Source organism: Cetorhinus maximus, chromosome 30 (assembly GCF_964194155.1).
Source record: "Cetorhinus maximus chromosome 30, sCetMax3.hap1.1, whole genome shotgun sequence".
NCBI lineage: Eukaryota > Metazoa > Chordata > Chondrichthyes > Lamniformes > Cetorhinidae > Cetorhinus > Cetorhinus maximus.
Window position 1 is genome coordinate 5,410,209 of NC_135908.1, and position 17,630 is coordinate 5,427,838.

The 17,630-nt window shown below is 38.1% G+C and overlaps 1 protein-coding gene across 1 annotated transcript; it reads left to right on the plus strand.

Moving 5' to 3' along the window:
- Positions 1-2,106: 2,106 nt before the first annotated feature.
- On the plus strand, positions 2,107-15,856 carry rcn2 (reticulocalbin 2). Its single transcript, XM_078532318.1, has 7 exons — positions 2,107-2,309; positions 4,385-4,490; positions 5,198-5,394; positions 9,408-9,521; positions 9,884-9,980; positions 11,345-11,487; positions 12,640-15,856. The coding sequence occupies exons 1-7, from the start codon at positions 2,160-2,162 to the stop codon at positions 12,790-12,792; spliced, it is 960 nt and encodes a 319-aa protein (XP_078388444.1). The 5' UTR covers positions 2,107-2,159; the 3' UTR covers positions 12,793-15,856.
- Positions 15,857-17,630: the final 1,774 nt, after the last annotated feature.

The window sequence follows — 17,630 nt, forward strand, 5'->3', positions numbered from 1 at the left end:
GGGTTGCTGAATTTCTATTGTATTATAATTTGAAGAAAGCTTATTCTGCTGACACCCACTGAATCATGTCTGATTGTAGCTGCCAGTGAAACTGTGTCCCAGCAGGAGTTGGAGCCTTCAAATGAGGAGAAAGAGAAAATAAATCTGAGGTGAATTCTTGGGTCATGTATGATAAACTAATGACTATTGTTGGTGACTACTCAGCTACTGTGCAGTCAAGTTTCTTCCTCCAAGCTTGTACATGCTTTTAAGAATGAAAATTACTCGGCAGTCTGTCTCAAGGCAATAATCTTTTCTCTTAAGACACATTGATAAATGGTAGCTATGCCATGAAGAGCAATAAATTATATAATTTATTAACACAAATGATGGGTCTTATAAATTTCCACAAGTAGACATAAGTATTGCTATGGTATGGCTTACAGGCTTAAAAAAAACATACCTTTCTGCCTCTTGCGTTCTAGTCATAATTGTCTGCTTTTCTTTTCGCAGTAGCACTGATTTTTGCATCGTTTTTAACTAGGCATGTCTAACAGAACTGTGTGCAGCTGTTAAACCGAGTGCTAAAATTTAGGCTTCTCACCAAAATATTTTGTTTGTGCCTCAGAACAAAAAACGAGCTTCCAGGCAAGCTGGTGATTTTTTTTTTAAGACTCAAAATTTGACCTGTTCTTGAAGTTTATCACGCAGCAATGACTAGGGAGAATTACCAATCATTTTACCATTGAAGTATACGCCAGGAATGATGCAGCTTATACAATGTGTCCTCTATATCTCTCCAAATCAGTGGAAAATACAATGTTGAATTAAACAGCACTGAGAAGCCCATTTGTTCCAGAAAGTTGAGGACAAGAACTACTAATTAAGCTTATTGTAAGGAATAAAACTGTACAAAAGTAAGAATAAAATCAATCAATAAAATAACAAATGTCGGCAAACAATGTTCCCCAAAGTTTCAACTTCTTAGCTGTTCTCTTCAACTTGGAAAAACTATGACACATGAACCTCTCAGATTTTCTTGTAGCAATACTGCAAAATATGAAACTGAGGAGCATAGGGATCACATTCAATTATATTGCTTTGCTTTGATAATCTAGTATAAGGTTTGAAATAGATATCCCTCCTAAATAATCCGAGATTGTCATACACTAATATACTTCCTGTAGTGAAAAATCAGATGAAAAGAACAGCAGAACAAGTTTAACAACTGTTGTTTAACCCAACTGAATCCCTCTGAATTAAATCCGGGTTCCAATTAAATTCCTGTGTGCAACCTTCAGATTGAGTCACTTTTAGACAATGGAAAAGTATATTTAGTTTTCAGTATACCATGCCAGGTGTATTTTTCACTTTTCCTGTCAACGTTTGATGTAAATCAGAGGCGTTCTTAATTGTAGTAGCCATTTCTCTTCAAGGATTCAAGTTAGTAAATCAAGCAACAAATTCATGTCAAATACTGTAGAAATTCTTATAACTTGAAACAGGCTGGCTCCTACAGTCCATTTGACCTGCTGGAGTTGTGCAGGAGCAGTCCAGAAAGTCTTTCATTTTTTTGCACCTTCTTTTCATCTTTTGGAAAGGGGTCTAATCTTTGTCCCCTTGCCCTGCTGATAGTGAATTATGAGTGTGAATCTTATCCGTTGTACTCCCATTAGTTTGCTTTTAAGCCCTATTGTGATAGACAACACTTTTCATACCCCTTGTATTTATTGACTATGCTGAAACTTTTGTAAGTAATATCTTATTTTTCTTGGTTTTATTCATTTTATTACTGCTCTGAGGTATTTTACGAGCCAAGTGGTTAGTGATTTGGTTTTATTTATAACGATGTTGGCTTGCTGAGCATTCGTTTTGAATGTGTCATAGATTTTCTTAATTCCTGCAGGCTGTTTTATGCCAGAATCAACCAAGGCTGAGTTATGGCTTTTAAGTTTTGACATTACAATATCCCTGAAAGCAGGTTGTCTCCGTGACTATGGATGGTGTAAGGTTCAGAAAGACCCAACCTGGGAAATGGGAGAGGTGAACGTAAAAAAGAGTATTGCCTTCATGAGAAGTAACTATACAGAGGTGAATAGGAATAAGTTTTCAGTGTGAAATGACACAACCCTTTAATTTTTCTGCAGCCACTTTTGACATTGAAGCCTACCTGACAGAAAATGCAGTTTCAAGTGTTGGTGAGCTGTACTTTTATTGCGATGTGCTCAGCACATGTTCATCATAAACATGAGCCAGTTGTTGCTGAGGACCACTATATGGATAGTGAACACAGTTCAGAGTTCGATCGGGAAGTCCTGTTTGGCGGAGAGGTAGGAAATTCCATTCAGTCCTATTGACTCATTAGAATGGAAAGGGAGAATGTTAAAATATAAATTATTTAAAAATGTGATTCCCCCTGTTAAATACTTAGTCTTTTTTATTTTTAAGAATCCAACCTATTCTTTCTCATTACTCTTCTGAATGACATTTTGATAGTTACATATGCAAAAAACTCAATTTTTAAAAAAAAAAGGCCTGAATCTTGCAGTCAGCAGCAAAGCTGACCTCGAAGAAAGCTAGCCACAAAGATCTAGCAATCTCCGTGGCGTGGTTTCCTCCTCTCCCGGAGTTTAAATGCGGTGCCAAGTCAAGGGAATGTTTTGTTGTGCAGCAGCCGTGATATCAGCAAGCAGGTAGGGAGTCAATCACTTTGGAGTATCCACAAACAGCAAACCAGGAAGTTAAAAGTACTTAATATCCACTTTTAATTTTTAGCTTTCAGACAGAGAAATGAAATATGATTGAATTAAGATAGAAGCTAAAATAAAAGTAAACAAACTTAATTTTTGTTTGAAAAGTGAATTTTTTTTATCATTCTGGAGGAATTTGACATTTCACAAATATGAACCACAGAGACTGTTTGGCAGTAATTATGAAGTTAGTGCATTGTTAAAAACCCATTTACGCCTCATACATCAAGATGTAATTTTCACAAGGGCTCTTACAGCAGGACTAACAGCGTAAGAATGGAAGTTTTTATCAATTAATAAAAAGATTGTTTGAAAACATGGAAGCGAAAATTATTGAAGAGCAAAATCTGAAAATTGACCTCCTTTATTAGTCTATTGATGGGAACAGATCACATGTTTTTTTAACTTTGGGATGCCTTCAATTTTGGCATCCAATGCATTTGTTTTGTCTGTTTGGCTTGCATAAGGAAATCAACGGGGAATTAAAATAAGTATTTTTGCATATGGCACAGGCATTCTAAGAGAAACCCCCCTAACTGGTCTCATCTGTAAGTCTTCAGTAAAAATCTGGTTTTCACCAAACAAAGATAGGTGTGGCACACTCTTAAGTGCAACATAAATAACTGCAACAAAACAAAAACAGAATTACCTGGAAAAACTCAGCAAGTCTGGCAGCATCGGCGGAGAAGAAATCAGTCAACGTTTCGAGCCTCCATGGCCCTTCGGCAGAACTGCAGCATAGTTTCAACAAGGGAGAAATATAAATATTTATATTTCTCCCTTGTTGAAACTATGCTGCAGTTCTGCCGAAGGGCCATGGAGGCTCGAAACGTTGACTGATTTCTTCTCCGCCGATGCTGCCAGACTTGCTGAGTTTTTCCAGGTAATTCTGTTCTTGTTTTGTTTTGGATTTCCAGCATCCGCAGTAGCTTTTAGCTTTTTGTTTTTATAAATAACTGCATGTGGTTAACATACGTTAGTGTAGTGGTTATGGTACAAACCTGTGTGGCCAACCTCAACACTGCTCTGAAAGCAACTTGATCTTGGAAGCTAAGCAGAATTAGGCTGGATAAGAACTTTTAAGATAAAAGCAAAATACTGTGGATGCTGGTAATCTGAAATAAAAACAGAAAATGCCGGAAAAATTCAGCAGGTCTGGCAGCATCTATGGAGAGAGATGGTGACTAACAGTTAACTGCCAACCATTGTTGGCTGTCAGTCACCATCACTGGTGCATTCTACATGGCAACACCTCTACCAATCAGTGTCCGCTTGCCAACCAATCAGTACTCATTCACATACAGTATAAATTGTTTTTTCCCCCCTTATACTGGTATTCTTGCGAAGTATCCTGATGAGCGCAAGACGAAAAGCATCAACATATCTCCTTTTTTCAGCAATACTCAAGTTCTGTACTACCAAATGACTTGTATTTCTTTAAACCACATACACAAGAGATGCTGGTACCAACCTAATGTCAACCCCAATCTGGCGAAAGACAATCTGTGTCTTGTATGAAGTACCGAAGCACATTATTTTTGTGTGCCACATGGACTTCTGAGAGGACTTTGTTCTTGCTTCCATTCATAAGTAGAGGATTAGAAAGCGTTTTGTCTGCAATAAGCTATTTGTGTGATGTTCATTCTATTTCTTAGAAAGAAGTTGGGGAACTTGCTAAATTAAGCCCCGAAGAACAACAATCCCGACTCAAATCCCTCATCAAGAAGATGGATGCAAATGCAGACGGCTTCGTAACCAAAGGTGAGAAATGGTTTAGATACCAATCTTATAATGAGTGCTGAAATGACAGACGTTGACTTAATATTCTCTGCAGAAACAAATTCACTTTTGAAGTAAGTATCTTACTGTAATTATTACTTAATTTCCACTTACATCACAGAACCCCTACTTGAAGTGATTCTGTGATAGCCTTGAATTGCTGCTGGTGAATCTGACCTGTATACATGATATTCCATAGCACCGGGCACAACAGATAAATGACTCTGTATTCACAGTTTTGCATATACATGTTGTTTGAAAGCCATAATTCACAACTGAACCTTACAGTTCATGAACATTCTCAAGACAAAACAGAAATACACAAGCATTTTTTCATTACACATACGTGACTTTTTCGCATCTTGCCAGTATTTTAACCTCATAGAACTAGATTCTAACATGTTTCAAATATATATGAACAATTTATTATATCAGGCACAACAATACCTTCATACAACTTATAAACCCAACTGCATAACACGTGAATCGCTCCATTCTTGTGAAACGCTGAAAAAATTTTTTTAAGAATAAATGGCGTCCTATTCTTCAGTGAGAGGACTGCTAGGATATAGGGGATAGTGCATGCAAAAAGGAAATTCAAAGAGTAGGTTGTTTATCTCAATAAACTCTTATAACTCACAGGAAATAGGAAAGCTGCACCTATATAAGTCACTCTTTATTTGCCACAGGTGAACTTAGTGGATGGATCCAGCAGTCATTCAAACATTATGCCACAGAGGAGAGCAAAGAACAGTTTCCAGAGCATGACCTGGATGGCAACGGAGTTGTTACATGGGAAGAGTACAACATTCATAGTTATGACCGAATGCTAGATTATGATGAGAATACTCCAATGGACGATGAAGAGGAGGAATCCCTCAGGCAGGTGAGAAAAGGAAATTTATTCATTTTAGTTATAATGCCACTACATTTTTTTTTGAAAAGCGGAACCAAACATGAAGATAAATTTTAATAATCTACAAATCACAAAATTAATTGCTCTGTCTTTCCATGGATTTTCAGTGCATACTCAATGTTTGGATTTCAGTGTTCCAGATAGTGAGACTTGGAGTATGCATTTTTGCTTTATTGCTGTAGTGCAAGTTATTCTCAAATTTTCTGTCAAGAATTTTCACAGTCCCATGCAGTGTCTTTCTTTAGAACCATTCTGAGCACTGCTCCAACAAATCATTGTACTTTAAATGGTAGAAGTCAGAACTGAAAGTTGTGGACCATGCCCTTCGAAACATAGGAAGTAGGAGCAGGTGTAAGCCATTCAGCCTCTTGAGTCTGCTCCACCATTCAGCTAGATCATGGTTAGTCTACCTCGGTGCAATTTTTTTAATGCTTTCATGGGATGTGGGCGTCACTGGCAAGGCCAGCATTTGTTGCCCATCCCTAAATGCCCTTGAACTTTGTGGTTTCTTAGGCTATTCAATAGGGCAGTTCAGAGTCAAAAACATTGCCGTGGGTCTGGAGTTGCATGTTGGCCATACCAAGTAAGGATGGCAGATTTCCTTCCCTAAGGGACATTAGTGAACCAGATGGGTTTTTAACACCAATCAAAGATAGTTTCATAGCCACCCATTACTGAGGCTAGCTTCCAGATTTATTAACTGAATTCAAATTCCATCGGTTGCTGTGGTGGGACTTGAACCCATGTCCCCAGAGCCTTGGCCTGGGTCTCCAGATTATTAGCCCAGCAACATTGCCACTACGGCACTGTCTCCCCACGTTCCCGCACTATCCCTATATCCCTTGATGTCTTTCAAATCTATCAGTCTCTGTCTTTAACACATTCAACGCCTAAGCCTCCACAGCCCTCTGGGGTGGAGCATTCTAAAGATTCACCACCCTCTGAGTGAAAAAAATCCCCCTCATTTCTGACCAAAATGGCCACCCCTCATTTGACACTGTGTCCCCTGGTTCTCAAATCCCCCCCATTCCTTCCTCCATCTACTTTGTCAAGCCCTGTGAGAATTTTGTATGTTTCAATGAGATCACCTTTCATTCTTCTGAACTCTCGAGGATACAGGCCCAGCCTCCTCAATCCCTCCTCACAGGACGATCCCACCATCCCAGGAATCAGTCCAGTGAACTTTTATCGCAATCCTATGGCAAGTATATCATTCCTTAGATAAGGAGACCAAAACTGTACACAATATTCCAGGTGCAGTCTCACTAACGCTGTATACAATTGGAGCAAGAAATCTTTATTCCTGTGCTAAAATCCATTGCACAAATTTGTTATCCTAATAATAAGCTGGCACTCTATTGCAGTACTGAAGGAGGTCTGCTTTGCCGGATGTGATAAATTATTTAGCTAAATGTTAAACAGAACCACCTGCTCAGCTGAGATTTTATTTGAAGAACAAAGTTATTTTGGGATCCTGACCTACACTTCTGCCTCAACCACACACAGATTAACTTGTTATTTATCTCATTACTTTTTGTGGTACCATGCTGTGTTGAAAATAGCTGCTGAGCTTGCATCCATAATAGCCAATGGACTTCAAAGTTTGTGAAGAATTTTGAAATGCTTTTGAAAGATGTCGTAAGGTGCTACAAGAATGCAGATCTATCTTTTGCTTTGTTATACAGAGAGCTGAATGTAATGTTGTGCTGTGATTTCTCATGGGGAACTCCTGATTTTAAATATACCATTCTGGGCAGTTGAATGTTGAAGGCCAAGTTGTTTTCCATAGGAATCCAGTGGAGAAAAAAATTCTATGAATCTAATGACTGAATAAAACTCTGGGTTTCAGGAGAGGGGATGATGCTGAATTCCAGCTACAACCAGGTCCTCCATTACGTGGGATGTGGATGGAGGCCAGGAACAATGCGCATCAGCCCATTACCACTGCTTTAGTGACTTTCCTATATCAACATGACTAAGAAGCCAAGAACAGTATACAAAGATATAGGAGTAAAGTTTTCACTAGGTTACATAGATTTTCCAGTGCCTGAAATTGGCCAAATTCGTGCAAAGGATCAAAGAATTTAAAACACAAGTTCTGTCCAGTCCAAGTTGAGTTTCTGAGATCTTTTATGGTATGAAAACATCATACTTAAAGCCCAGATCGACTTTATCAACATGGCAAGTTTCTGTTATCGTTTTCAGTTATTTCAAATCAGGTTACTCAAAGCTGGTGGAGAAACACTCTTAGTAAAAATAGTCTCTTGTGATAAACCCATTTTTTAGCTGTGTTAATAAACTGCATCAGGTTACGGCCCTTAAATTTATCAAGGAATATTTTTTAACGCAAGGAGAAAAAATAAACAATTGAGTTCTAAAACACTGTGCTGGTTCATGGAAAGTTTTACATTTGTGATTATACAAATGAGCAGAATCTTGACCCTTCACTTCAGAAAATTAACACAATTTGCCTCCGAATTGTGGATTGCTCCCAAAGCAGAAACCCTACCCCTCAAACCTTGAGGCTGTTTAGAAAATTCCATCTCTCAGAGAACTATTTTGTTGCTTTACCCATTTGGCCTCATAGCTAGGAAACGTTATTTCTTGTGTATCACATACCTGCAGGATTTTATTGATTGTCTGGATTTTGAGAAACTAATCAGGAAAAGAAAGGTTGGACAAAGAAGGCAAGAAGAAAGGGAAAAATAGAATCACATTTCTTGTACTGCCACGAATACTTTCCTGACTGACATAAGCTAACCCAATGTAGATCTGGAATTCACCCTCAAAATTGTTCTGAGAGAATCACACACACTGCCTTTTTCAACGGAGTCATTGGGATTCTGAAATGTAGGAAATATGACTGTCATTAAATATGTCATCAAAGGTTTACATTCCACATATAATATTGCATTGGAGCATCAATGTGCTTGACAAGGAGTGGAAGGAGGTAGGTTTGTGCCTGTGATTGATTCATAATTCACCTCATAGGGATAATGGAGCCAAGTTTTAAAGTCTCATCTAAAAGACGGCACCTCCGCCAGTGCAGCACTCCCTCAGTACTGCACTGGGTGTCGGTCTGGATTATGTATGAATGGGATTTGAACCCACAAAACTTCAGAGGTGACAATAGTACCACTGAGCCAAGGCTAACAGTGATAATCCTGAGTTTGTATGTTCTTGTTACTGATTAATCACAGTACAAATAAACTTTCACTCTGGCCTCTGATAATCTTGAAAGATTTGTTAGAGTTCTGATAAACCGTTTATGCCCCAGTGAAAAATTCTGTAATTTTTCTGCTCTTTTCTCATAATTATAATTTCTCCTTCCTTATATCAACCTAGTAAATCTTCATTTCAATGATTGTAATATCCTTCCTGTTTATCTGACCTCTGAAATTCCACACAGTACCCCAACTGTGGCCTAACCAATATTGTGTACAACTTCAACATTAGCTTATGGATTTTACTTTCAATTCCATTGTTTTTAACCAAAAACACAGCATTACATTTGTCTTTTTTCTGTTACCTATTCTATCTGCATCACACTTTTCAAGATCTGTGCATCTGGGCCTCTTCCTTTTCATCTCCCTGTTCCTCCAATTTAAGAATCTCGTCGCTTATAGTGTTACTGCTTTTTGTGTTGATTTTCACAAAATGTGAAAACTTCTGATTTTTCCTGCATCGAACAGTGAATGCAATTTCTTAAGTGGGACTTGAACCCACAGTCTTATCATGCGGAGGCGAGATGCTATGACTGTGTCAAGGCTGATATCTAATTAAGGATAAAAATAAATTTGATTAGCATTCCAGAAGTCTTTGAGAGGAAAGGATAACCTTTTTTGTTTGGTATATTAAAACCAGAAACTGGAATGACAAATGTATCATTTACCCAGTTTGTCTGGTATCTGAGTAACATGTTTCTCAAGTCTACTGAATCAGAAAAAATAAAGTTTCTTAACTTTCTTAATCTCTGTCTCTAGATTTTTTTGAAAGATAAAAAGCGATTTGAGAAAGCAAACATTGATGAGTTACCAGGACTGACTCTGACAGAATTTGTAGCATTTGAACACCCAGAAGAAGCTGATTATATGAAGGTGAGTTAAAGTACATTGTTTATTGTGTAAGTTATATTATATAATGGTTACCAATATGTGAATAGAGGATTCTTATGATCTTATAAATAAGTCTAGTCTGTGGAACCTCACCATTTGTGGATATTGCTGGTGCTTCATTTAAGCTGTTCACTGCACGCCATTCAAAGGTATAAGCCTGGGTAACCAAGGAAGCAAATCAGCCAGTTAAGGAATCTTCCCATTTATCTTCTAGTTTATGCTGGAGTAGAGTTTCATGGGCACTGAAATCCCCCAGGACCTTCAACTGTAGGTGACATCACAACTGAGATTGATTGCATGTCCACCTAATGTCAATACAAATGTTTTTAACTTTCAAATTGCAGGACTATGTCATACAGGATGCTTTAGATGAACATGATCGTGACAAAGATGGGTTCGTCAGCTTAGAGGAATACCTTGGTGACTATAGAAAAGACCCAGGTTAGTTAAATGTTATAATTTTTCACGAAATTTTGTGTTTAATTCCTTCAATAATCTTGACTATTTCCTTATAAATATGTAGGGTTATTTTTTCAGTAAATTAATGCAATGTTGAATAGATGATTTGAGATGTGACCAATATTTCTTGCCCACTTTATTAATATTACTATGATCATTGCTTCCCTGAACTTTCCTCTTGTTCCCCCGCTCCCAGCCAAAATGGAAATACACCATTCAACACACACTTCCTGCTTTCTCTCATTGAACTGCAATCAAGATTCTTTGCAATATCTTCTAAGTCATTCCTTCCAAAAACCTCAAAACTACAGAACTCCCTATCTCTCCTCAGTCTTTTCCTCCTTCAAATGATCTCTAGGCTTTTAAAATCTGTTTGGGATTCACAAATTACAGTTTTATAATTTATTGCTTTTTTTTTCTTTTTGATGTTGATTATATCCTGAAATCTGAATCCTTTCACTTTGATAGGTTGGAACCTATAATTCCCTGAAATTATTAGTTCCCAATCTGAGGCATGATGTTGCAGATAAGCCAGTCCCTACCTTTTTTCTTTCTTCTTTCATGGGATGTGGGCGTCACCGGCAAATCAGCATTTGTTGCCCATCCCTAATTGCCCTTGAAATGCGTGTCTTGCTGGGCCATTTTAGAGCCCAGTTAAGAATCAGCCACATTGCTGTGAGTCTGGAGTCACATGTAGGCCAGACCAGGTAAAGAGGGCAGAGTTCCTTCCCTAAGGGACATTAGTGAACCAGATGGGTTTTTTTTTTACAACAATTGATAGTTTTGTGGTCACCATTACTAAGACTAGCTTTCAATTATAGATTTTATTAATTCAATTCAAATTTCACCAGCTGCCGTGGTGAGATTTGAAGCCATGTCCTCAGAGCATTAGCTTGGGCCTCTGGGTTACTAGTCCAGTGACACTACTACACCACTGTCTCCCACTTCATAGGGAAATTAGATTGAGAATCCCAGTACCACTGTTGCTTAACACCCAGTTATGAAGCTTTAGCATAAATTGGCAAGGTGGCACCAGGACCACTCACCATTCCTCAGTTGAGTGGGTCCTGGGGCATCTAGATGATAGTCCAAAACCAGCACTGATTAGTATATAAGTGTATAATCTCCAAAATTTTTAACATGTCTGATATAGTACATGCCAGGAGAACTTTGAGCATTAAATTAATTTTCTCATGCCCCCTTCCCCTATTCACCACCACCCTACCCATAAACTGGATGTGAACAATTCACCATATAATCCTTCAACTCTGCAAGAACATTGCTGGTTAGGAGTTATCTAATGTGCATATTTTGTAGCTAAGAATGTTTCCACTCAATGAAAATAGGTGCAGAGGAAGATCCAGAATGGGTAACTGTGGAACGTGATCGTTTTGAAAACGATTATGACAAAGACAAGGATGGCAAACTTAATCAAGAGGAACTCTTGTTGTGGATTATTCCCAACAACCAAGACATTGCGCATGATGAGGTAAACCTCCTGTCTTTAAATATTAAGCCTGTGCTAATAGGATTAGTCATTGAAACATTGTTTAATTTTTACTAGAAAGGATTTTAAATTTCAATCCAGCACCTTGTGAGTGTGTTCTCAGTATGGAAACTGCCACTGTTAATAATTGTCACTATTTCAGAGAGGTCACAGGATGGATAGTGTAGGTAATTACAACAATATATGTAGCACTGCCACAGTAGTACTCCTCTGCAGTTGGCCTGAAACACATTTTTGGAAGAAGACTAGAGGGAGCATTACTCTGCATTGGATGATGTCGTACTTTACCTGTGAGTACATGATCTGGGTGCCTGAGATGGAAGTGTGTTCTGTTCCCCAGACCAACACTCCTCATGATGAGAGCATAAAAATTTAGAGGGTGCATAAAGTTTGTTTTTCCCACAAAAGAAATAGTTTAATTTAGAAAAGTAATGTAACAATATCAGGAAAAATGTTTTGTTTACAACCAGTGCTCATACTTCAGAACCTTGAATGAATGTGAAAGAAATAAAAGCATAATGTCAGCAATACTCCTTGTGCAGGGGACCCCTGCCATGTAGCTTGTGTATTTTGTGGGGTGTTACCACCAGTCTCTTTGGCACAGCATATCTGTGGTGTGATTTTGGAGAGAAAAATTGTAACACTTGAATTTGGAGGAAAGAAAATATTAGTGTATAAATTCCGTCTTTTTCAAGCTATTTTCTCTAACTTTTCCCTACTTTAGTAGGTCTTACGCACAAATACTGATGGGAAGATCAGGCAGGTGGTCTGTTACTAGGTTTCTGGCCAGGCTGTTCTAGTCTGGAGACTGAATTACTTAAGCTATTGGATGGCAGTCTCATTCATGGATGACAATAAGAATAAAAGAATTGGATGTAAGAACCGGACATTAGGATGGTCACTGTTTCTCATCTGAGGTTGGAATTAAAGTTCATTGTTAGGCAGTGCCAGAGGAAGCTTTGTGCTGCATCTGAGCTAGAGTTGGTGTTCTGGACTTCTGAGTGAACCACAAGGAAGCACGCCAGAATCAGGCGAGGAATCTCCTGCTGAAGTTCATCCAGGTGCTTTGAGGCTAATTCAATTTTTGCTTACAGCCATCAGAGATTAACATTGAAAGTTTCTGTTCCCTGACAGGCTGATCATCTTGTCAAAGAAATTGATGCAAATGGAGATGAGAAACTTACAGAAGCAGAAATACTTGTGAGTCAGGATCTCTTCCTCAACAGTGAAGCAACCGACTATGGTAGCCAACTACACGATGAGAAATTCTACCACGATGAACTTTAATGCCAATCGTTCACTAGTGTTGGGTTTTGTTTCTATAACCAACTAAAATTCTTAGACCACTTTCGAGCGAATTCACTGGCCAGACAAGCGCTCACCGATAACTGGTATTAAGTAAATGACCAGCCCAGTAGATTTTAACAGTAGTATTACTGTTATAAAAACATCCATTCCCATTATCCTGCTTACCTTACTGATAAGATTGTCCACTCCTATATCATTCACCGTTGCTTCACAGAATTTGAGGTCAATATAAAATTGTGCACAGCATGTTTGTACCAATTTTTAAAACCAACATAATCGTAGAATCGTAGAAAATTTATGGCACAGAAGGAGGCCGTTTGGTCTACTGTCTGTGCCCGCTGAAAAAGATTTATCCAGCTTTATCCCATTTCTCAGCTCTTGGTGCATAACCTTGTAGTTCTTGCACTAAAAGTGCATATCCAAGTACTTTTCAGATGAAATGAGGGTTTTGGTATCTACCACCCTTTGAAACAAAGAGTTCCAGGTACCTCCCACCTTCTGAGTGACAAAAATTATCTTCAATTTCTCTTAATGCTTTCTTCACCCAATCTAGCTAGGTCTCCTCAATTTTATATACCAAAGTTTAGTTATTCTTATAAGAAGTGGACCTATTAATCTGCCATTTATCAGTACCATAAGACAATAGAGCAAATTTTAGATATAATCTAAGCAATGGAGGAATGGACCTTTCCTCTGCTGAATATTTTTCGATTTTAAAGCACAGTAGGAGAAATCAACAATGAGGGATGATTTCCTGTGCTCTTTATCTACAACTTAATCGTGTATGCATTTTAATACATGAGTTTAAAATCCTGTGACATAAATTTGAGGAAACTCCCTAATAAACAGGAAACCTTTTGCTATACATTATATTTACTCGTATGGATTTTTTTAAACTCCCAGATTTGGCACTAAGTCCACAGTTTCACATAGCAGAGGTAGGAAATGGAAAGGTAGCACAAGGTGCTCTACTAAGATTCAAGCTGAAGCACATTGTTGAGGGAAATCAGCCTCACTTGGATATAACTGCTATACCTGGCCAGGAGAATGCTTGAGGCTGGTGCTAGACACAAGGGAATTGGAAAATGTTGTAGTTCTCAGCAGTGATGTACCTCACCTTGATGAGCACATAACTCACAAAAAAAAGTCTTTATAAAATTCCCCGAAACATATGCTGCCTTTTAGACTTAAAGCTGTACTCTAAACTTGTCTCGAGCCAAATAACAGACCGAGCTGTCTGCAGGTGAATTTTTTAGTTGTAACTATCCACTCAGATTGTTTAAAAGATAAACACTGCATTTACATAAATGCCAAATGATGGCTCATTTCTGTGTTTTAATTGTTCGAAGTTAATCAACAAAAAAACACCCTCTAGGGTTCCTAAAAAGTGTTGTTGATTTTACTGTGCTTTGTAATTTAACATTTGAGGTAGTTTGTATAACAACGGAATCACTTATGACAACTGAAGTCTGTCATTGGAATGTTTTTGTATTTTAGTTTAAACCTTTAGTAGGCAGAACTTCATTTCATTCTGGGTTTCTGCAAATTCAGTTAGTAGTTTGCTGTTAAAGAAATAACATAGGTATCAAGAACCACCGAGTCTAGACCTTATTATTTACTGTTGTGATTTCCAGCCACCCTTTCACCTGAGCCTCGTAGTCCTTAAAATAAAATCTGCTCGGTGCTATTGCTGTAATTATTCTAGAGCCTAATTATTTCAATGTAGTTTCACAAGTTAGAAACTATATAAACCTATCAAGGTCTGCAAAGTCTGTGTGAATAAACCTCAAAATTGTGTTAATCTGTTTACTAATTAACTGGTTTCTCACCAATGCTGGACCCACATATGGAAATAATGACTCACCATCCCTACTGTCTTTTAGTGCTCATGAAACTGCTGGGTGTGCAAATCAACAGGACTTAAACTATAGTTGCTGTCCTCTTTCTGTACAGAGCACAATGCATTAAAATGTACACTACTTTCTCTTTTATAGTTTAACATTTATAGAATAAATCTGAACCAATTTGTTATTGAATTAATGTCACTTTTAAAACTGCAATTCATTTTCACCAGCTGTTGGCTCATTTATATATGAAATCCTCAATGTATCAGCATTAAATTCTCCACATCAAATAGACTTTAATTTCTATTAATGTATCTGCCTAATTAACTGGAATCTGTCGTTGCATAAATTGCTGTGAATAAACACGTTGGCATAGTTTATTCAGTAATTAAAAAATGGAAAATGTTGGAAGTACACTGCAGACTCATTAATGCTTCAGGCAGAGGTCCTTTGTGTTTTAATAGCAGCTGGCCTGATGTGTACTCAGTGCATTTGTCTGCCTTTTAGATTTCTTTTATTTGCAATTTCTTTTGTATTTCTTTTTTAATCTTCCAGAGTTTCCACTTTGATCAAGGTGACTTCTAAGAAGGTAATCGGCTAACACTCATTTCTTAGGGTTTTTTTTAATGTTCCAAACACACCTTTTATAGTGGCCAGCATTGCAGTTAAAATGGACTCATACAGAAGGCTCAGCCAGCAGAAGGATTCAGTTAGACTTACTGCTAAACTAAGTCAGGTGTTGAACCTGTGTGGGACATTGATGTTTTACAAAGATACAGGAAAGGTCAATGCTGCTTCATTGCCAAACTGCACATGTTGGGGAAAAGGCTGTAGAGTACTGAGAAAGACAGGTCACGGTTCAAAGTGAATCTTTACTCGACTGTGAGAATGTCAGTGCTTCTTTTCAGCATCTGTTTGTTTTAAGCTATAATTTAATGTGTGATCTTTGAAGCAATTAATACCTCAAAGTTCTCTTTCAGTTAATATCATTATAAAGTTAAGGAGATGTATCCTTTGCAGCGTTGTACATAATGGTTTACGTTGTTCTTATTGAGCCTTCTATTTTATGATGGGTGGTATACTGTTCCAGTTTGTAACTAAGATGGCAACCTGGTTTTCACTTAAACCAGTGCCACTAACCCTTGGTTTTAAGATTAAACTTTTGCTGAAAGTTCAGTTAAAAACTTGTGATGTTTAAATCAATTGTCTTTGATTTTCCTTCTTCTCATACTATGTATTACCATTTCCTTCATGTGATAAAGAAGCACATCCAAAAGGTTCACCTATCTTTCCTTTCAAGCATGTTACGGTTTATTTCAGATTTCCAGCATTTCTTCCATTTCCTCCTTGTTTTTCTCCAGTCGTAGAGCTGATATCAACTAAAGGAAGGAATGATTGGATGAGGAAGGAGGAAATGGGGAAAGGTTGGATAGGCTAGGGTTGTTTACCTTTGAGCAGAGGAGGCTGAGGGGGGACCTAATTGAGGTGTACAAAATTATGAGGGGCCTAGATAGGGTGGACAGGGAAGGTCTGTTTCCCCTAGCTGAGGGGACATAGATTTAAGGTGATTGGTAGAAGGATTAGAGGGAACATGAGGAAAAACTTTTTCACCCAGAGGGTAGTGGGTGTCTGGAATTCACTGCCCGAATTGGTTATGGCTAAAACACTCATTTAAAAAGGTACCTGGACCTGCACCTGAATTGCTGTAACCCGCAAGGCTACGGACCAGGTGCTGGCAAGTGGGATTAAAATGAGTGGTTAGTTTGTTTTTTCTCTTTTCTTTTGGCTGGCGCAGACACGATGGGCTGAATGGCCTCTCTGTGCTGTCACTTTTCTATGGTTCTAAAGAAGACATGGTATTCAAAACAATCCAGATCAAAAAAAAAGCCTGGGCTCTAGAATCAAAGATGTATGGGGCCACCATTAGCTGCAGAAGAAAAGTTTTGATTATTGATCATTGAAAGTGCCCAACCTGAAATTATCAGCAAGACTGATAAGACAACAGGCTGTATTTCAAGGCCATAGACATTGTTGGTGAGGATACATTTTGATGTTTGGGCATTGTCTTTTCACAAAGACTTTGATTAGGAAAATTCAAAGCTGAGCAGTAAGGATGGTTCTCAGTCTTCGTTCTCCAAGTTAGAGGGGATCTCAAGTGAACTTGAGTACAAAATTCTGGAGCTTCAAGCAAGATAAGTTTGGCACAATCACCTGCCCCTCACAAAAGAAGTACAAATATTGAATTGAAACTCAGCTAAAATGGTTAACACTGCCAATTAATGCATTTGGAAAGGACTGGATGCATTTCTAGTTGGAAACATGGTGATAGAAAGTATAGCTAGAGATGATTCCTTATTCGAAGGGAGGATTGATAAAGTCATGTGTATGACACGGAAAGCCCGATAGAGTGGAATGTAGCTAATAACATGCCTGATCAGTAGCTGATATGTACTTTTCATAGCACATAAACAGATACATAATTAGCTCCTTGGTCTCTCCACCTATTGTGCAGAATGTTTCTGAGTAGTGTTCTGCTCACAGTGTAAGTTTGGGGCTGAGGGAGGGAGACAGAAAAAGAAAGCACTGATGGCTATTGAGAACCACAGATCGGAGCAGCAAATTGGAAGAAGCTGATTAGAAGATTAATCTATTGCTTAAAATGCTAATGAGTAGTGCTGCTCATCTGCTTTTAATGAAGTTTGCTCCCTGCATAAAAAAATGAAAAGAGGATCACTGTCCAAAACTGATCATTACAACCCATGGAAAATGCAGTTTATCAAAATGGGTTTTGGCAAATTTGATCTAAGCAGTGATCACTAAAGGTGGATTCCACAGGATTCTTAAACATTCCTGATTTACATTTTTGTGGACAGAGGAGGAAGTAAAGCTGGGGAATTCCATCTCTGTGCTGGCAAGCCCTGGTTTTCTGCCTATTAGTAGTCTGAGGGTGGAAAACCATAGGCTGGCAAGTGC

Excerpts from the sequence above, each read along its gene's own strand:
- rcn2 (XM_078532318.1), top strand. The coding sequence starts at position 2,160 with ATGCAGTTTCAAGTGTTGGTGAGCTGTACTTTTATTGCGATGTGCTCA. Across the intron at positions 9,981-11,344 it reads TGACTATAGAAAAGACCCAG|GTGCAGAGGAAGATCCAGAA; the intron begins GTTAGTTAAATG and ends CAATGAAAATAG. Across the intron at positions 11,488-12,639 it reads AAGACATTGCGCATGATGAG|GCTGATCATCTTGTCAAAGA; the intron begins GTAAACCTCCTG and ends GTTCCCTGACAG.